This window comes from Pelophylax lessonae (assembly GCF_965119305.1).
Source record: "Pelophylax lessonae genome assembly, chromosome: 2".
In the NCBI taxonomy this organism is placed as follows: Eukaryota; Metazoa; Chordata; class Amphibia; order Anura; family Ranidae; genus Pelophylax; species Pelophylax lessonae.
This window is the reverse complement of record NC_138769.1, coordinates 551,188,508-551,210,823: the sequence shown is the minus strand read 5'-3', so window position 1 is coordinate 551,210,823 and position 22,316 is coordinate 551,188,508. Positions and strand designations below refer to the sequence as shown.

Genomic DNA, 22,316 nt, shown 5'->3' with positions numbered 1-22,316 from the left:
TAGGCTGAGTTTCTGTGTGTGTAAAAGTCAGTGCAAATAAAAGTTGCCAGGCCAAAAGTGAAAGGCAAGTGATAAAAAGGAAATAATAATTAAAGACTTCTCAATTACTCACCACATGCAACCATAATAAAGCAGCCCTGAACGATGACCGTGAGTAACAAGAAATGCTTAGTGTGCCCAACTAGTACCCTAAAAAAGGTAACACCTTTTGTCTTAACATTCTTCCTGAAAAATACCAAAGCACTTTCTGGTGTGTGAGGACGTATGCTTTATATCTGCAGTGTGAAATCTAAGGCACTGCTGCCTCTGACTTAGACTGGGATAGGAGAGATACAAGCTCAATGTACATCAGTGTCTGATCACAGTCAACATCCATCACATTTCAAGTGACAGTGGACTCCTAGAAAATAGGACGCAGGAGGAATCCACTGTAGGAAAAAAAAAAAAAAAAAAAGTGTATAAAAGCCAGATTGGAGTTTGTCAAAAGGCATACTGACAAGCCACAATGTTTCTGCAAGAATACATTGTTAAGACAAAGCTGGAGGTTTTTGGCAAGTCACATCAGCTCTCGGTTCACAGACGACACAAGAAGCCTACAAAGAAAAGAATATGGTGCCTATTGTATTCCTGAACACAGGTGGTGGTCACTTGTCCATTATTATTTTACAGGATTTATATAGCGCCAACAGTTTGCGCAGCACTTTACAATATGAGGGAAGACAATACATTTACAAGACAATTCAATACAGGACGAGTTAGTTACATAGTTAGTGAGGTTGAAAAAAAAAAGACACCAATCCATCCAGTTCAACCTATGATGTGTGTGTGTTTGCTGCTAACCGTACATTGTATACCCCTGTATGTTGTAGTCTTTAAGGGTCCCATCTAATAGTTTTTTTGAAACTATCGATGCTCCCTGCTGATACCACTGCTTGTGGAAGAGAATTCCACATCCTTATTGCTCTTACAGTGAAGAACCCCCTGCTCGTTAGAGCTTACAATCTAGAAGGGAGAAGTCTATCAGGGGTGCTATTCAGAGAATGCTTTGCACGCTCTCAATGAATGCAAAGCATTCTCTGATTGGGCGAGGTGGAGAGCATGATATCACCCCGCCACTCCGCCTTATCCAATCACAGAATGCTTTGCATTCACTGAGAAAATGCAATGCCAAATGGACAAACTTCTATGTTCACAATGCAGCAGACATTGACTGGAGATCATGGTGGTAGCAGAGTCTACTTCAGTAATTTCCAACTTCTAGAGGGATGCCACATGCATACTTATTGCTCCAAGCTGGACCAATGTAACTATGTAAAAAATGCTATGCCTGGAATTCATCTTATGAATGAATTCTTATGAATCTTATCTAAGGACAGGCCGCTCATCAAATACCATCTGGGTTCAACAACCCATATTAGTACCGACTGGTGCTTTAAAGGCTTCAGCAAAGGGTCTTAAAGCTTTCTAATAATTTTACTAATGATTTAGAAAAGCTTGCTGTACACACTGCTCTAAGCTGAAGCAACATGCAACATGGTTCTTCGATGTTGTGATGGAATCTAGCATATAGACCGTCTTCACCACTATTTGACCTTTCCACCATCTTTGCAGAACTCTATTGAAGATAAAGATTGGATGGTTTGAAAAATACCAATTGCTTGGGCCAATGGTCAATTCATTCGAACAATCCAAATCAATCAATGCGGCTTTTCCCAGTGACTGTTTTAGCACCCAATAAATTATCAAAAGTAAAAAAAGACCAATACTGAATGCATTTCCTTTGAGGTTACAAATAAATAGCTTGATGTTAAGTTGATGAAATGATTAGATCAAGTGTTAGATTTGATGAAAAAAAAAAATATATATTAGATCTAGGCAAAGCATAGGACTTTAGGTGGCAGCACATTATGCAGATTTTGTATCAGATAAGTAATTTAATATATTATTCACATACCAGATCAATGGAATACAACACAAAAGCCACATTGTTACATTAGAAATACCTTCAAAAAACACTAAAAAGGTTTGGAAACTGAGCTCACCTGAATCTCAAACCCAAAAGTTTCAGAATCTTCCTTCACCAAAGTAAGTATTTTTCTGCAAAAAGAAAAAAAAAACCTTATTGTTTCCATTTTTGTATAGTGTTTGTCCCCCCACCCCCTACATCTGCACAGTAGTTTACCAGTAGACAAGACAAAGCATATGGACCGTGAATTGCACAATACAGGCCATTGTTCTGTATAACAAGGCTTCGGGCCTCTCATTATCAAAGCCAAACACCCACCGTGCCTCAATAGGCCTTTATTTGGAGTCTCTTAAAGTCCAGTTTTGCACATATGTTGCCAATTAGATGCCATCATTAATGGTACTGTTTTTACACTTTGTCATTAGCAAATATACTGAGACTTTAGGAAGGAAAAAAAATCTACCATACACAAGTAATTGCAGGCACCTTATTGTAACTAGGGAACGTATGACTGATTAATATTAAAATAAGTGAATCAAATGTAATTCAACAAGAGCTCTGACTCCAATAAACCTTATCTAAAAGGCAAAACTTTATTGGTTTAGAATAGAGTTGTTAGAATGTAGGGCTCATCGCACTGCGCTGCTCTGATAAAAAAGGTATTGCTCGCAGCCCATTTGTTTATTGCACTATGCCAGTGTTTTTCAACCAGGGTGCCTTGGCAAAATTCTCAAAAAATGTACACAAACCAGCGGGTGGATAAAGGCTGCCTTTAGTAACACAAAGGCACAGGTTTTCATTGTGCACCATTACAACCTTCTAGCCGCCAGTGTCCCAACAACCAATGACCTCATCCGTTGATAAGGAGGACATTGGGCATCTGCACAGCATCCTGGATTGCTCCTTCACTGTCCCCTCTGTCAGCACTGGGGCCAAGTTAGCTGAGTGAGAAAGGGAAACTGGGGGAGAAGAGAAACATTGGAATACTAGGCAGTACCAGTGTGCAAAAGTGCATTTGCTTTGGAAGAATAAATCACCTCTAATGTTCGGTGTCCTATGTGTGTATGTATGTAAAAGTATAGGTTTTTACATTTTAGAATGGGGTGCCTAGACATATGCATCATTTTAAAGAGTGCTGCAACTGTAAAAAGGTTGAGAAACACTGTACTATGCTCACACACCACCGAAACACAGTAGCGTGAACCGGGCACATAGGAGACAAAGCATTTTGCCTTGTCCTTGCAGTGGGACTGCACTGGAATAGCTTTCAATGCAGTCCCACCACATGTGGTATGAATCTATCCTTAGAACAGCTAATTGCTGTCTCATTGCTACGGGAATTCACTTTCTCGGTTTATCCTGGTGACCATTGTAACTGGGACAGAGTGAAGGAAAGTGCACATTCTAGAGTTGTTACCAGAACAGGAATAAAGAAGAAACCCTCCAGTGGGGACACTTGTTCTGGTGACAACTGTCTTAAACTGATCATACATGGAGCACATTTTGGCCATTCCCTAATGAACCGCCCAAATTTGAAGAAGTAGCCCTGACAGCATGCTCTCAGACATCCTTCAATCTGAAAAGCAAAGGAACTGGGAGGAAATGGTTGGCCGAACAGGGGCGGCATCCAATCATTATTTAGGTAGTCTTACAGCCATGGGTTCAGGCTGTCAGAATACAATAGCCAACGGAAGTCATCTGGCCAGCTACGCAGTCTAGAATGGATAGGGAAATAGATTCATTTTTCTTTTTCAGCTGCTGTGAATGGCCAGCTTAGGCCCCATACACACTGGCTCAATGCCAGGCGACATCGGCTGGTTCTAAAGAAATCGGACGACATTCGGCCTTGTATGTAATGCGGCTGGCTTCTTTCTGATGAGCATGGGGGAAAACCAAGCGCTGACCAGAGTGTTCCAGCGGGGGGGTCTGACCCCCAGTCAGAACACAAAAGAACAGCAGGGGAGATAACTCCTAATGTCAGATCGTTAGTACAGCGGCTCGGACTGGAGGGGTCAGGTTTTTTTCGTTCAATCTCGCTTTAAAGATAAAATCTCACTTCCTGTTGTGTCTACAGGAAAGGAAGTGAAGCGAAAACTTTTTTGATTTCCTATTCCATCCAAAAATAAGAAAAAAGTTATGGGTTTAGATTTAATGTAAGATTTGTGGCTGTCTGCAAAAGATTTGCAGATTTAAATATAACTCTAAGAGGAGCATTATAGGCGGCAGCATCTATGGTTTACAGGAACAAACTTTGTCCAGTTTATTTACTAGATAAAAGGAGCAGCAAACTCTACCTACTTCTAGAAAGGGTACATTTATATTATATTAATGAAAGCATGTTCTATTGTTTTCTATCAGACAGACCTTATCTTTAAGATAAGAGTATCCCAGCAGGAAACTGAGCAAATATGGCCATCTGCACTGAACAGCTAATTACAAACTCTACATAAAACAATGTTTTTAAGGGCTAAAATGGCTACCGATCCTCTTAAGATAGGGGTCTTCAAACTATGGCCCTCCAGTTGTTCAGGAACTACATTTCCCATCATGCCTAGTCATGTCTGTGAATGTCAGAGTCTTACAATGCCTCATGGGATGTGTAGTTCCGCAACAGCTGGAGGGCCGTAGTTTGAGGATCCCTGCAAATCATAGTACATGTGTATGACAGGGGGTGGGGGAAGTAATCCCCGCTGGGAGAACACAGTGATCAGCTATAATACCCGCTGTCAATAATCGCATGTAAAACCTAACAGTTTGGTTGTACGAAAGTTGATCCATTGATCAACTTGGCTACATTCAGGCTGCCCCTACATGGTTCAAATCTCTGCCAATTTCTGCTGAACTGGCCTAAAGTCAAACAGTCTATGGCTGGCTTAAAGGGATTGTAAAGTCTCAAGGATTTTTCCCTAATACATTCTTTGCATTAAGGTGAAAAACCTGTGCTGCAGCTGCCCCAAGAGCCCCACCCTTTTTCTTACCCAAACCCATCCATTCCAGCATTGTGCACGAGCCCAGCAGCTCCAGCCCGTCTGTCCTCATTGGATAGATTGATAGCCGCAGGAGCTTTTTGCTCCCACTACTGTCAATGAAACCCAGTGACATAGGAGTGGGGGTGGGGCGAGTCCCGATGTCTGACAATGGACGCAGCAACGGGACTCGGGAGTGCGCCCGCACAGGTGCCCCAGGGAAAGTGGCTCTACACAAGGGCACCCGATAAAGGGGAGGAGCCGGGAGCACCGGCGGGGCACCCAAGAAGAGGAGGGAGGATTGGGGGCTGCTCTATGCAAAACCCTTCCACTGAGCAGGTGAGTATAACATGTTTGTTATTTTTTTTTTAACAAAAATTCAAACCCTCACAATCCTTTTAAGCCAAGTCAGAAGTCAAGTACCATATGCTTCATTTACATCAAATCAATAGTGAGACAATCTGATGGTTAAATCCATAGTAACAAACATGTACATCAATGCAAATAATGGAAATGAGATCAATAACCAAAGTGATTCTGAAATGCTTCCTTAGCACAAAACTCTGCTTCAACAACCATTTTTTTTATTAAACTATTAACACCTATATAGAGACAGATTCAGGAGTTAGATGGAGGAGACCGCTTACCTGTAATGTTCAGATGTCTGGTTTATATTCTTCCAGCCCATTGAAGAACCCTAAATGCAGGAAAAAAACAAACAAACATTAAGACATGTACAAAAATAATATGCACACAGATTGGCGTTATTTCTGTTACCACCATAACCAGCAGTGATCTAGCTAGCAAGGAGACTGCAGTGACCAGATCTATCCAGCCTCATCTATCAGCAGTCCGTTCTTGGCTACACAAAGGTTTATCTTTGACCAATATAAAAATACTTAAAGAGAAATACAGGCAAAGCTCGTTTGGCTGTACTTCTATGTATCACAGGAGTGCAGTCCATTCTGCACTCCTGTGACCTGCTGTCAGCCGATGTCACAGAGCCAGTCCAGGCTGGGGAAAGGTCACCATCATATGGTCAAGATCCATCCAGATGCCTAAACAAGCGCCCAGCTAAGCCTCTCAGATGCACCACAGAGCCTGAGCCAGCTGCTCCCGCCCCTCCCTAGCTCAGCAATATAGTGAACACTGGAGGTGCAGAGCAGAGAGCCGGTGACTGACAGTCACAGCTCTCTGCTCAGAGCAGCAGGGAGAACTGAGTGATCAGCGGTGTTGGATCGCTCAGTTTTCAGCCCCCGCGGGGGACAGATGCAACATTGGATCACTGCTGCATCCACCTAGGTAAGTAGGATTTAAAAAAATCAAAATCCCAAACTTCTCTTTTAAGCTGGCTGGGGCAAAATAGACATTCATTTCAACTTCAGTGATGACATTTTAAAGCAAAGGATGACATTTATTTTTCTAGTATGAACACATTTTTAACAATTTATGTGGTTTTCACTTGGGAAAGTCCATTTGTCCCATACTCATACGTTAATAGCAAAGTAAAGTTTAATGTACTTTAGGACGACACTCGTCAAGCCACTGAATGTTCTCAGAATTTAGTTTGAACATTTCTTCCAAAATCTACAAGCATAAGGCCAGCTTTAGACCTGGTTCACACCTGTGCGTTTTTAGTGCTTTTTGCAGAAACTCACTACAGTCCATTTAACATGGTTTCCTATAGGACATGTTCACCTCTATGATTTTTTTCAACTGCTGCATTTTTGAAAAGGGCCAGGGACTTTCAAACTCATGCGTGCAAAACACAGCAAGTGATTCACACAGGAATCGCACCGCATGAGGTCTGCTGTGCTATTTGAGCCATACATTTTGTATGGCTGAAATCACATCAACACCAAAATGGCGCAGGACTCTTTCCCGCACCTGAATCGCATCGCATGGGTGTTCAGGTGTCGTTAATCCAACATTGCCACCCGCAACAGATCACATGGACGCCATGCGACTGCTAAGCAGTGCGATGCGGGGAAAGGTAACGAATCTTGAGCGTTTCCTGCATCATATTGTGAAGTGTGAACCAGGGCTCAAACACAAAAGGGCGCGTTTTTGGTTCAATAGGCTTCAATGGAGAAGTCTTTTTGCCGCAATACCACTTGCAGATGGCTCACTGTACATATACCGTGGTAGGGCGGCCTCTCTGCACGAGATCACGTACCTAGAAAAAGGTGTATAGCCGTATGCTGAGGGTCCATCCAGAATTTGTAGTGTTTAATATGTGGTCACACCCTTTTAGCACCTGATAGTTTAGTTTAAATACATGTACAAGTTATTGCAATTTGAGCACAGGTACATCTTTTCTCTGCAGTACGTGATCTGACACTTCCAGGTTTGACGTGCGGCACCCGCCGATTACACAGGGCACAGGCAGAACGATAATCTGCCTATGTAAACAAGGCAGGCACAAATCCTGTGTTTCTGCTAAGCAGGAATAGGGATCTCTGACTTCCTCTAGTGAAATCGACTCCCCACAGTGAGTAAGCACAACCTAGGCTTACATTTGACCCTTTGATCGCCCGTTAACCCCTTCTCTGCCAGTGTCATTAGTACAGTGCATATTTTTAGCACTAATCACTGTAATGATGTCACTGGTCCCCAAAAATTGTAAAAAATGTCAGTTAAAGAGGTTGTAAACTCAGTTAAATTTTTTCTTTTTTACAAGCTGAAAGAGAAACACATAATGCATCGCATACTAGCTCATTATGAAATACTTACCTTAGAACGAGCCCCCGCCGTGCCGTCCGCTCACCTCTATGACAGGTGACATGTCCAGTCGCCCGTCTTCCGGGATCGCGGCATCCGGCCATCTGACCCGTGCCGACAGTCACGGCACGGGTCTCTGAAGAAACGGCACCAGCGCCCGTTTCTTCAGAGCGCATGCGCCAGTGACATCACTGGCTGCATGTAAGGTAAATATCTCCTAAACGGTACATGTTTAGGAGATATTTACAGTACCTATAGGTAAGCCTTATCATAGGCTTACCTATAGGTAAAAGTGTCAGAGGAGGGTTTACTTCCTCTTTAAGTGTTCAATTTGTCCGCCGCAATATTACAGTCCCGCTTTAAGTAGCTGGCTGCTGCCATTACTATTAAAAAATAAAAATATCCCATTGTTTGTTGACACTAGAACAATATACGCTTATTGTGATTTTGTTTTACCAAAAATATGTAGCAGAATACATTTCAGCTTAGATTGAAGAAACTAGCGGTTTTAGATTTTTGATCAGGTATGTTTTATAGCAGAAAGTAAAAAATATGGTATTTTTTTTTTTATTTATAGCACAAAAAAAAAAACACAGGGGTGATCAAATACCACCAAAAGAAAGTTCTATTCGTGGAAAAAAAAAAAAAAAAAAAAAAGGACAGATTTGATTTGGGTAGTGTCACACAACTGCACAATTCTCAGTTAAAAGTAATGCAGTCCCATATCCCAAAAAAATGGCCTCGTCAGGAAAGGGGTAAAAAAAAAAGCATAAAAAATACAAAATGAACCAACACACGAAAAATATGTGTGCAAAAAAAAAAAAAAAAAAAATGCAAAATGCCCTGCAGACATGGATCAAAAGCAAACTGCATAGGTGTGAACCAAGCCTAGAGTGACTGCAGAGGATGAGTGGGATAGTCCAAGGACATAGCAACACTGCAAAACCAACCAATACGTATCAGCTATTCTGCATCAGCCCCAGTGGCACCCTTTGGCACTTACTGCTTTATGCAGACAGTTGCCAACGTTTCCCTTACCTAGGTACTTGCTCAAGTCTCTTGACTGGCGATTTGGTTTCTTTCACACTTGCTTCATTTTTCTCCTGTTACAGAAAGCTGTAGGGAGAATGCCGACATGCATTCCATTTACAGAATACGTGCAACCCCCTGGTGATGTCCAGGTCTGCACTTAAGGCCCCCAACATCAAGATGTCCACCCTTGTTCTGGGGGGGAATGTATACTGCAGTCATACTGGTCACCAAACCCACATATGTGGTTAGAAGAAATGTAAATATGTCAGATCTAAAAGGAAATCAGTGCTGGACTAAACTAAACATTAAAGTGCTATATAACCAAACAAGTCACTAGCATCTATTTCATGAAGACAAGTGCCCCTTTGATGGTCAAATTACAGTTTATGCTATAATGACAATGATTTCATCTCATACATATTGCAGTCTAAACAGCAGAGCTATGGCAGCTGGAGCAAGCTAAGAGGCCACTACAGACGGCCTACGTGCCCCTTAATACCACATACAGTATGGAATTATTGGGCCTTTTTCAAACAAAGACACTAATTGAGTGCAACAAGCTACTCTGCACTAATCGTATATGAGCTCCCAAGACAACAATAAGGAATTCACAAAGGTTAATCTGGGATTAGATACTTTAAATACATTATGTGTAAATGTCTCTGGACAAATTGTTAATGAGAGGTCTAATTAACGCCGACGTTCCAAATGAGAATGCCGAGGTGGCCGTAGACATAGGACATAACCAAACTTGGTTAAGGCAAATCTCAGCATGAATATTTATGTGACAATTACCTTTTCTATGGAAATAAAGTAATGACCTGCATATCATGCGTAAAGGAATCTATCACCACACTCAGTTCCTACCATTAAAGACAAACTTCCTTCCTACTCAGGCTTTTAATATTTGTTTTACTTGTATCAGAAGACCAAGAGATAACAAGTCAGCTAAGATGGCAGTCTCGTGTTTTCTAATACTTTTAAATAAAGCTTTTTGCAACGGTCATTGTAGACACCAATCAGAAAGGCAGGAGAAGATATCATGTTCAAGACATCTCTGACTGCAATAAGAAAGAAAATACCCAACAAAAGTCAATATCCACACATTGTGCTACATGGAGACCACACCAATTCTAGAGGGGCAATTAGACCGACGGAGGAGGTAGGTTTGCTCCAACATGCAATGTAATAGGTTTTCATATTACCGTGATGCTTCAAGCACTTGTTTTTGCAACTTGTGTGTACAAAACCCTCATCATTGTTCCAGTGGTTGTAAAGGATGGACATTATTTACTTTAATGAATTCCTTGCATTAGGCCCCTTTCAGATAGGCAGACTCCTCCAGCAGGTCCGCCTGCTCGGCAGATAACCTGTCCGCTGACCCCCCCGGAGCAAGTGGGTGACAGGTCAGTGTCCGCTATGCTTATGCAAAGCGGACACGGACCCAGCTTTGTTTTCCTCTATGGGTGGTCCGATGGAAAGACTGCCTGTCCATTTCTAACCAAGTGTCATCCAATCTGGTCCACCAGATGGATGGGTAACAGATCCCTGTTTTTAAGCGATAGGATCGGAGACGTCAGCAGGTGCCAACGGACAAGGGAGGGCAATGGATGGTTCGATCAGGTCCACCTAAAAAACTGACAGGCAAAAAAAAAAAAAGTCCCTGTATCTGTATCAGCCCCTGATCTCAATCCAGCACTGTGCCCATCTACAATGGCTCTCCGTTCTCTGCTCACTCCTACTGGTCAAACTATGTGAGCAGACAGTGGGGGGGCCAGGCCAGGCTGCACCGTCTATTGGCCGCAGGCCGCAACGGCTTGGGATGGAGGCCCCAGTTGGGCCCATAGAAGCCGCCCGTTTGTTTTGTTTTTTTTTTTAAAAAGTGTGACGCTGTATGGTCACTAATGCCTCGTTTCCACTGAGTGGATCGGTTCGGGTCGGTACGGTACGCTAATTTGAGTGTTTACATTATGAAAGTGGCCCATAAAACCGAACCAAACCGCACCATTCCTGGTCCTGCTTCAGATGTAGGGCCATAGGAAATGGTACGGTACGGTTAGGGCAGAGCTACTGGCGTCACACGATAGATTCCACTGATTGGCGGAAAACTTCAATGCTCACATCAAATGAAAGAGCAAAACAAACACCTAATTTGGTGTAAACCCCGCATGGTCCCTGGTGGCCCGACTTGCAGTGGAAACGCTCACCTGAATAGACAGGACCATTCTAACCCTTCCAAACTGTACCGACCCGAACCGTTCCGATCAGTGGAAACGAGGCATTAGAGTAAATGACTTATTTGCCAGTTTCACAGTACATCCTCTGTCCAAAGATGGCCACAGCACCAATGACATAATGTCCATCCTGGTTTTCCAAGGCCACCCTAAAATCTGGAGTCTTCAGCTGAACTGAAATTGAACAGGGCTGAGGGATATTTTAGGTACAGAGGGCACATCTTGTAACACCTAGAATATCCAAAGTTTATATAGCTTGTAGGGTCATATGTTCAAGTGACAAGCACAGACTACCCATTACATCCACTTTTACAAACCGTAACGCTAGGTTTACACTTTTGCAGTTTATTATGAGTAGCAGTGGGTCATAAAGTACCCCAAAAAATCCAGTCCATTAACAAGTGCAAATAAGAAAGGAGATCAGCAAGTATAAAATTGCAGAAACAATGAACACATCAGCCATTCTTTCCAGACTCCTGTGCCAATTTTATTATGCATGAAGCTGACGTATGCATTACACGCAATGGACCCAAAAATTTGCATGCAACATGTAAATGACGTTCTGGGTGGACAGGATTCTTCCACATATGCCACATTTACCCATAGTTTAACACTTGCCCTTCTCACAGGCCTATGAAGGGAGGTCTTTATTTTCCCAGTCAACCCTCATAAAAGTTTCTTTCACGCTGACCCGCATATATTTTAATAACTCGCAGTTCATTTCCAGAGACAATTTCTTCCATTGTGTGATTTGAGGTTCACAGCTTGTAACAAGCGTCAGCTACAGTAGGCAAAGAGACCGTTCCAAGCGCATTTGTAAAATGTGAATAGGAACTTCAAACTTTAAAGTAGGCGTTGGGGGGGGGGGGGGGGGGTGAACGTGAGAGTATCGCTGGAATAAACTTCACACAGCCAGGAATGTGAATTATGCATTGAAGCTCTAAGTCAACTTAACATTTGTAGCAAAAGAACAATTGTTGCAGAAATTTGAAGGATCATGTTAATACACAGATATGAACCAGATAAAGCATCTAGCTCGGAGAGTCACAGCGTTTAGCATGCCGAAGTACAAACCCGCGGATATGGATTTTCTTCACTTATGTGGAAAAATGAATATGGCTTACACTTAAACCTTTTAACTTTCCTTCATTAAATGCTTTTGGAAAGTCCCACTGTATTGTTTGTGTCATTAAGAACTAGGATGTGCCTAGTCTTCCCAGAATATTGAATGTGTAGACAGTTATTTGAAGACGTCCTGCTAGCACAGCTCAACAAATGGTGATCATGCACACATTGCCACAGACAAGACATCCATCAACTGACAGCATCAATTTAACCATCTACCAACCACCATTTATTTATGCCCTTTTGGCGGTCTACAAGGCTGTCTACCAACCACCACCATTTATGCCTTGTTGGCTGTCTACCAACCACCACCGTTTATGCCCTTCTGGAGGTCTACAAGGCAGTCTACCAACCACCACCATTTATGCCCTTTTGGCAGTCTACAAGGCCATCTACCAACCACCACCATTTATGCCCTTTTGGCGGTCTACAAGGCTGTCTACCAACCACCATTTATGCCTTGTTGGCTGCCTACCAACCACCAACATTTATGCCCTTCTGGAGGTCTACAAGGCAGTCTACCAACCACCACCATTTATGCCCTTTTGTCAGTCTACAAGGCCATCTACCAACCACCACCATTTATGCCCTTTTGGCAGTCTACAAGGCTGTCTACCAACCACCGCCATTTATGCATTGTTGGCTGTCTACAAGGCAGTCTACCAACCACCATTTATGCCTTGTTGGCTGTCTACCAACCACCACCATTTATGCCCTTCTGGAGGTCTACAAGGCCATCTACCAACCACCACCATTTATGCTCTTTTGGCAGTCTACAAGGCTGTCTACCAACCACCACCATTTATGCATTGTTGGCTGTCTACAAGGCAGTCTACCAACCACCACCATTTATGCATTGTTGGCTGTCTACAAGGCAGTCTACCAACCACTACCATTGATGCCCCAACCACAGCCAAGCATTTTTAATTTTACAAAGTAGGTAACTGTTAGAACAACTCCCTGTGACAATTTTACTTTATTGTCGGGGTAGAAATAGATTTATTCTCCAGTGGGCCCAGGCCACAACATAATACTACATTCCGTATTAGGCTGATGGGTTTATGACTCTGCCTTCCTTCTCAAGAACAATTGCTCCCTTTACCTCTTGTCCTAAACAAATATAAAGCTTGACAGGTTAAGGCTAGGTTCACACCTATTGTTTCTCTGAAAAGCGATTTTGCTACCTGTTGAAAGCCTGTTTTTTTTTTTTTTTTTTTCCGAATGGCAATTTTCATTAGGACTAACGCACTACAACTGTAAACCAACCGCTTAGCTTGCAACTGCAGCCCCATAGACTTGAATAAATGCTTCGTCACAGCATGTACCCAGCCTCCTCCAGCTAGATGGCAGGCATTAGGTGAGCAGTTAGGGGGGAAAGCGAAAATATGGCTCAACCATCTGTTCTGACCACCTCCTGGCCCTAGTGTGGAAGAGGCATGATGACATTTTACCCAAATTGTTGCCTGGAACCTGGCTTTAATAAGGTTCTTTTGTTGATCAACAGGTTGCAAACATCTACAACCAGAATCCAAGTTAAGTGGACAAATTATTGTAACATATCATCCACGGACCAATCTAGTCTGGCCATATTAGCTGTAATTTCTCAGGAATGATGGTTACCTGGCTCCAGAAAGTAGTCCAGCTTTGAAGTCACTGTCTGCAGACTACTTCTAATTGCATCTTAGCCTACAGATCGGACAAAATTACATATGACTAAAGTAACACAAAGCAGCAGAAAACTGCAATATTAAAAGTCTTGTCAAAATTTGTTTGGCTGTTTTTTCTTCTGGGTCACAGGAGGACGTATTCCTGTGAGCTATACTCAGCTGACAGCAGGCTTAAGCCCGCTGTCAGCTGACATCACAGGGCCGGTCCATGCTCTGCAAGGATCCTAACTTTAATGTTGGGATCCATCCAGATGCCTGACCCACATCTGGCTTAGCCTCTCAGTGCACAGCTGAGAGCCTAAGCCAGCCGCTCCCACCATCTCCACAGCCCAGTGCTCCAGTGAGGGCTGGAGGGGCAGAGCAGAGAGCTGATGAAAGACAGTCAGCACACTCTGCCCAGTGAAGACCGAGAACCGTCATGTGATCGCTCAGGTCTCGGCCTTAGAGCCAGTGGGGGACAGATGCAGCATCAGAGCGATCCTGTGGCTACATAGGTCAGTATAAGTAATTTTTGTTTTATTACTTTTTTAATCCTGCACATCTCCTTTAAAGAGGTTGTTAAGTGCCCATTCACACTACCGCAACTTGTCAGGCGACTGGTCAGCCTGACAAGTCACGGTCCATGCAGTGCTACGGGAACCTAATAGGAGCGACTCAAGTCGCTCCGACTTAGAAAATAGTTCCTGTACTACTTCGGGGCGACATCGGAGCGACTTGCATAGACATTAATTATATGAAGTCCGTGCAAGTCGTGCCGAAGTCGCAGTGCACGCGACTTCACAGGTCGCCCCCGAAGTCGTGCCGAGGAAGTGTGAACCGGCACTTAACCTCAGAATTTAAAAAAAAAAAAACACCTGAAAGACAAACACATAATGAGCTAGTTAGTATGCATCGCATACTAGCTCATTATGAAATAACGGAATTTTTGTAAAATCTTACCTGTAAAATTCCTTTCTCTGAGTCCTCCGACAGTCGCCGCCTCTTCATATTCGTCACATATGGGGTATTAGACTTTGCTCCGAAGGAGTAGCTAGGCAACAGAATATGTTAACAATAAAGCTTTTAACATATCCCACCCTCAAGGGGTGGTCCCCTCAGTCAATACCCTCCCTACTTCCTGCAACCATATCTCAGTTTTAGTGGAATAGCAGTAGAGTATACAATCAAACCCCAAAAGAGGGGCGGGGGCGGCGACTGTCGGAGGACTCAGAGAAAGGAATTTTACAGGTAAGATTTTACAAAAATTCCGTTTTCTCTTACGTCCTCCGACAGTCGCCGCCTCTTCATATTCGTCACATATGGGGACGTCCCAAAGCAGTGCAAACATGAGGGGTGGGAAACGCATCCGCGCCGAAAGGCAACGCAGTCTCCGCATCAAAGAAGGAACCTTACCAAAGGTAGGAAACCAGCTGGGCAACAGCAAAAAACAAGTGCTCAACAGGAGCAACAACCCAGGAAAAGACAAAAAACCAGGGGATACAAAACTTATCCCAACAGCCAGGAGTCCCCAACAAGGGACCCTAGGGAACAGCCGCACTAAGAACCTTGCGGCCAAAGGAAGCATCCGCCGATGCCTGAACATCTACTTTGTAGAATTTTGTGAAAGTGTGCACGGTCGACCAAGTCGCCGCCTTACACACCTGGGCTACAGAAGCCCCATGACGACAGGCCCAAGACGTACTCAGAGATCTAGTAGAGTGCGCCTTCACAGGCACAGGGGGAACCTTCCCCTGCAAAGCGTAGGCCAGTTCAATGGTCTGCCTGATCCATTTGGCGATGGTAGAGGCCGAAGCCGCCATGCCCTTCCGAGGACCCTCTGGAAGAACAAACAAGGAGTCCGTCTTTCGAAAAGACTCAGTCGATTTAAGGTAAACCCTAATCGCCCGAACAACATCCAGAGAGTGCAATCTCACCTCCTTTGGATGTTTAGGCTTCGTGCACAACGAAGGCAAGACAATATCCTCATTAAGATGGAATTCCGAAACTCGTTTCGGAAGAAAAGAAGGATTAGGTCGCAAGACCACCTTATCCAAATGAATAACCAGGTACGGAGACTTGCAGGACAAAGCCGCCAGCTCCGACACTCTGCGAGCCGAAGTGATCGCCACCAAAAAGGCGACCTTTTTGGACAACATAGACAACGAGATCTCCCTGATCTGTTCAAAAGGAGCACGTTGTAACACAGATAGAACGAGATTCAAGTCCCAAGGGGGCAGAGGATCCCGCCTCGGGGGAACCAGATGCCGCACACCCTGAACAAAGGTGCCAACCAATGGGTTGGAAGCCACGGGACGTTGAAACAGAACGGCCAGAGCAGACACCTGACCCTTGATCGTAGCCAGCGCCAAACGCTGATCAACACCCGTTTGAAGGAAAGACAGCACACGGGACACCGAGTACGTGCGGGGTGAAAACCCCCTGGACTCACACCAGGCAAAATAGGCCTTCCAAGTACGGTAATAAACCTTCCCCGAGGAAGACTTCCTCGCGTTGATTAAAGTATGAACGACCTCCGGAGAGAGACCCCTCTCCTTCAGGACCTCGGTCTCAACAGCCAGGCCGTCAAAGCCAGAGACTAAAGCAGGATGGTATATCGGTCCTTGAGACAGTAGATCGTCTCGAAGAGGCAGACGCCACGGGGCGTCGACCGCCAGATTCACGAGGTCTGCGTACCAGGACCGGCGAGGCCAGTCCGGTGCCACAAGAATCACCGTGTTGCGTTCCGAATGTAACCTGCGAAGGAACCTGGACAGCAACTGAATCGGTGGAAACGCGTACATCAGCCTGTACTGATGCCACGGGGCCACTAACGCGTCCGACGCGTCTGCCCGAGGGTCGCGCGTCCTTGCCACGAACCTCATCACCTTGTTGTTGAGACGAGACGCGAACAGGTCCACATCTGGAAGACCCCACTTCGCGCACAACATCTGGAAGACAGCCGGATGGAGAGACCATTCCCCCTGATCCAGGGTCTGGCGACTCAGATAGTCCGCCTGCCAGTTCTCCACACCCGGAATGTGAACCGCCGTTATCGCCGGGACATGAGTCTCGGCCCAAGACAGAATGTCGGCCACTTCTCGAGCCGCTCGGGCACTCCTGGTGCCCCCTTGGTGGTTGATGTAGGCCACCGCCGTGGCATTGTCCGTCTGCACCCGAACCGGGCAACCCTGCAGCCGGTCCGTCCAGCGATGAAGACAGAGACTTATCGCACGCAATTCCAGAATGTTGATCGGAAGGGAAGACTCCCCCTCCGACCAAGTCCCCTGAGCGGACAGAACGCCCAGAACACCACCCCAGCCCGACAGGCTGGCATCCGTGGTGATCACCGTCCACGAGATCGGACGAAACGACTTGCCCCCGGACACCAACGGGGACTGGAGCCACCACAGAAGGTTTTCCCTGGTGCGAAGACTCAACGAGATTTGAAGATCCAGAGATTGAGGTCGCCCGTCCCACCTGGACAGGATCTCCGCTTGGAGACCCCGCGTGTGAAACTGGGCGAAAGGAATCGCCTCGAAGGCCGAGACCATCAATCCCAGACATCTCATACACGTCCGCAGAGACGAGTTCGGAACGTCCCTGAGGGAACCTGACTTCCTCCCGGAGAGTCCTGAGTTTGTCTTCCGGCAGGAAGACCTTCGCCTGCACCGAGTCCAGTATCATTCCCAGATAGGGGAGACGAACCGACGGACTCAGTGTCGACTTTGGAAAATTTATCGTCCAACCAAACTCCTGCAGAGTTTGCATCGTGACAGACAGGTCCTCCTCCAGACCCTGGCTGGTCGCAGACCGAACCAGAATGTCGTCCAGATACCCCAGGACAGAAACGCCCTGGGCCCTCAATAATGCCAGAACCGGTGCAAGCACCTTGGTGAAGACCCGCGGAGCCGAGGCGAGACCAAAAGGCAACGCCACGAACTGGTAGTGATCCCCCGCAATGGCAAATCGAAGGTACCTCTGATGACCCTCGAATATGGGGATGTGAAGGTACGCATCCTTCAAATCGATGGAGGCCATGAATTCCCCCGGAACCAGGGCAGCCACCACCGACCGCAGGGATTCCATGCGGAACTTGCGAACCCGCACAGAGCGGTTCAGAGCCTTCAAGTCCAGAATCGGACGAACCTTGCCCTCCTTTCTGGGCACGGTGAACAGATTGGAATAAAACCCCCGAAACCTGTCCCGATGAGGCACCGGAACCACCACTCCCTGAGCCCTCAGGTCCCGCACCGCCAGGTGCAGGTCCCGCAAGCGCTCTGGAGACAGCTGAAGATTTGAGGGAAAAAATCTGCTCTCCGGCCGAGAGAGAAACTCGATCTTGTAACCAGATCGAACGATTTCCAGAACCCATCTGTCCCGCACACGGGCCAACCAGGGCTGAAGAAAACCGAGCAAGCGTCCCCCCACCCCAAAACTGGGTGAGGGCGCCCCTTCAGGCCGAACTGTTATGGGCTGCAGGTCCGGATTGGCCGGACTTCTGTTTACCAGACCAGGGCTTCCTCTGAGAGCCTTGACCTTTGAACGGTTTGCCCTTGTAGTGCAGCCGAAAGGCACGAAAGGACCCCTGAGGGGGCCGAAAATTAGCATGCTTCTTCCCAGAAGCCCCCTTAGCCTTGGGGAAATGGGGCAAGAGAGTGCTCTTACCCCCGGTGATCCCCTTAATCAACACATCCAGGGACTCCCCAAAAAGGCGAGACCCATCATAAGGCAGATTGGCTAAGGTCTTACGTGAAGAATGGTCCACCGACCAACATTTTAACCAAACCAGGCGACGAGACAACACCGCCACGCTGTGCACACGTGCAGCCAACGGAATCAGGTCCAGGTCCGCATCACACAGATACATGACACCCTGGTGGATCTGATCCACCATATCCAGGGTCGCCGGCGAGGCCGAATCGGCCACTAGGACGCGCCTAAGCATCTGCGTCCAACTTGCGATCGCCTGGGCCGCCATGAGAGAAGCAAACAGAGCCTTAAGCATAGAACCCGTAACAGAATAAGTATGACGGGCAAGAGACTCCAGTCTCCTATCCGTGGCATCACGGAAAACAGGGGAACCCTCTGCAGGAATCGCAGTGGCTTTGTTCAAAACCGCAATTGCATGATCCACTGGTGGAGGCACACACCACCTTTCATCAGTGGCAGGCGAAAAAAGATAACGCAGCTTGAATTTACTTGGTACCGCAAAAGGTTTGCGCAGATCGCGCCATTGATCCTTAACAGCGCGCTGAAAATCAGCATTGCAGGGAAAAACCTGCGGCGTCCTGCGTTTCCTCTGCGTCCCATAAGCCGCCAAGGCAGCGGGGGGACACACTTCGTCCTGCAAACGCAGCGTTTGCTTAATGGAAGCAATCAACTCATCCATGATTGCAAGCTCTTCAGGCGAGCCAGGGGTAGAATTATCAACCCCCTCAACTTCAGCCTCCACCTCAGACCCCACTAGATCAAGAGAGGAGCGGGACCCCGATAAGGAGGCCCCCGCCATAACAGCCCCATCACACCTTCACCCTCAGAATCAGAGGAAAGAGCAACTCTGGGCCTTTTAGTAGATTGAGCAGGCACCAGCATTTGCACCTGAGCAGCAAGGCCAGCCACAATAGTGGCTAAATCCCCCCCTGGGGGGGAAACAGCGGTCCCCTGGCTTTCCACCAATACTGTAGGAAATTTGCCCTCCTGAGAATCCATTGCCCCTGTAATGCCAGACAACCAAGGGTTAACTGCCCCTTTTAAGCAAGCGCGGCAAGCGCAGCCCACCGCACCACACTCAAGCACAATGAGACCCCCACAGGGAATATGCAAACTGAACACAGGCAATGGATAGCAAGAACAGAAGGATAAAACCTGAGGAGACCCTCGCCGCTGCTGCTGCCTCGATCGGTGTTCCTGGAAAGAGGAAGTGATGCTGCCAGGGCGCTCTATGTAAGCCTATGGAGGCTACAAGAAAATGGCCGCCATGCATGTAAACCATGCGGCCGGAGCGAGTGTAGGCAAAATGGCGTCGTTTGGCGCCGAAATCGCCGCTCCACAATGCATTAAAACACACATTACATTCCAATATCAGAATACATGTCAGATCGCCGCAGCGATCGCTGTATATGCCCAAACATGCCAAAAAAACATGCCCCACAGCACACAGCTTCTCACACTGACCAGACTGACACACACAGTGTCATACAGCTCCCCCCCCCCCCCCCTTGCAGCCCACAGCATGCAGCCGAGAGATAGGGAGACAAGCAGTGTGAATAGAGGCAGGTTACACAGTCCCAGACTGACACCCCCCCCAGACAGACAGGTCCCCACATAGATACACTTACCTCACATGGCGTGGGGGACCCGCACAGGCGAACAAGCCGCTGCACATGAGGCAGGGAGAGTCGCATTCAAGACGCACACAAGGGGGGTTAAGAAACCGCACAGCTTCCAGTGAGGTAGCCACCTCACCAATCATCCCTGCACCGAACAGGGATGGGTCGTTCACTGTGCCAGGAGCGTTACCTGGCTGAACGCTCGATGGCAGACTGGGAAGCCACTGACCCATGACCTGCGACCAGGGGGATCAGCCCGAGACCCAGTCCGCATGATCCTCTTCATCCGAAGAACTAACGCTGACAAAATAACAGCTAAGTAAAGGTAGAGAGAAAAACTCAAACAAAATTTTAAAAAGAAGAAAGTCTGGGACAGAAAGTCCCAGCACAGAGAGAGCCAGCCACTCCTGACAAGCTAGACATTAAAACTGAGATATGGTTGCAGGAAGTAGGAGGGTATTGACTGAGGGGACCACCCCTTGAGGGTGGGATATGTTAAAAGCTTTATTGTTAACATATTCTGTTGCCTAGCTACTCCTTCGGAGCAAAGTCTAATACCCCATATGTGACGAATATGAAGAGGCGGCGACTGTCGGAGGACGTAAGAGAAACTTACCTTAGAACGAAGCCCCGAAGTGCCGACCGCTCATCTCTCTCATGGGTGACATGTATCGCCCTTCTTCCGGGTTTGCAGCATCCGGCTATCCGATTGGCTGGAGCCGCGATGACGTTAACTCCCGCGCATGCGCGTGGGAGCCGACGGTCACGGCACGGGGCTCTAAAGGAACGGCACGAGCGGCCGTTCCTTCAGAGCGCATGCGCCAGTGATGTCACTGGATGCATGCAAAGTAAATATCTCCTAAACGGTGCATGTTTAGGAGATATTTACAGTACCTATAGGTAAGCCTCATCATAGCCTTACCTATAGATACAAGTTGCAGAGGAGGGTTTACTTCCTCTTTAATTAGAAACACTATTATGCATGGACATCCACACGCCTTTTTCTAAAGTTCCTATTTTTGATTCAAAAGACAAATGGAAAACTAGAACTAATAACTTCTTGATATTCACTTGTCTAATTTGTTAAACATTACATGCCAGTGGCATAAGCGAGTCCCACAGCCATCACAGCAGTCATAGCAGGCCATATACAGCTCCTGACTTTGTTCCAAGTACCAATTAGAATTCAGGACATAGTCAGCCCAATTAGGGAACCAGCAGGAACCTTTACGAAGCCAAGAGACGTGTGCTTTCTTTGAGGACAACAGAAAATGTTCACAAACATAGGCATAAGCAATGGGTAATCGGCTACCTGGGGATTTTTTTTTTTTTTTAAAACCTTGTGAAAGATATTGCAGAATATTGCATACGTAGTTGCCTGTCACCATAGATCCAAATTATTTATATTAGTTATCAACTGAGATGTGAAAGTGCCCTACCATATACATTTGAGATAGCAATAGCGAAGGTTTGAAAGATGAAAGCAAAAAAAAAAAAAAAACATTCCAAGGGCATCAGGAATACCAGCACAACCATGGGCACCAGGACTCCCAGCACAAGTACATTACATAGAAAGGGGATATTAAAGGGACACCGGGCATATTCCAATCTCACACGTTCTAGGAATGAGCTCTTAAAGTACAAGGTGCTGTAACAACTGCCAGCTGGATATTGGAACACGCACGATAATGTAGATCAGTGGTCCTCAAACTATGGCCCTCCAGTTGTTTAGGAACTACAATTCCCATCATGCCTAGCCATGTCTGTGAATGTCAGAGTTTTACAATGCCTCATGGGACTTGAGTTCTGCAACAGATGGAGGGTCGTAGTTTGAAGATCCCCGATGTAGATATTCGCTAGCACACCAAGGATCTTCGATTTTTCCCAAACATTTTTTTAAGAAAGAAAGATCACATCACAAAACAGTGTAGTGCAACATTTCGGAGTCACCCAGGACCCCTTCTTTAGCCATGCCTGACGAAGGGGTCATACATGACTCGGAAATACTACACGGTTTTGTGATGCGATCTTTCTTTAATAGAAATTTTCTTTCAATCCTTGGTGTGCTGGCGAATATCTACACAAATTACATGGTCATCTGTGGTCAAATTTGTAAACAAACCTTCAAGGCATCTTGACTTTCTGCAGGTGCTTATTACAATACATAACAGATACTGGAAAACCAGTCCAGCTTTTAAAACCAGTCAGACCGGTGTCCTTTTGACTAGTGAAAACCAAAGATACTTCGAGGGAGAGCAAAGCCTGATTATGTACAGTAGCTTCATTCAGACATAACT

The 22,316-nt window shown here is 46.1% G+C and overlaps 1 protein-coding gene across 1 annotated transcript in view; it reads right to left on the bottom strand.

Moving 5' to 3' along the window:
• The window catches only part of TAMALIN (trafficking regulator and scaffold protein tamalin), a 49,519-nt gene that overhangs the window by 14,754 nt on the left and 12,449 nt on the right, over positions 1-22,316 (bottom strand). Inside the window, exons 2-3 of the mRNA XM_082247098.1 lie at positions 5,580-5,629; positions 2,043-2,097 (exon numbers count right to left, since the gene is read on the bottom strand). Coding sequence (XP_082103224.1) covers positions 2,043-2,097; positions 5,580-5,629 — 105 coding nt within the window. The remainder of the gene's footprint in view (positions 1-2,042; positions 2,098-5,579; positions 5,630-22,316) is intronic.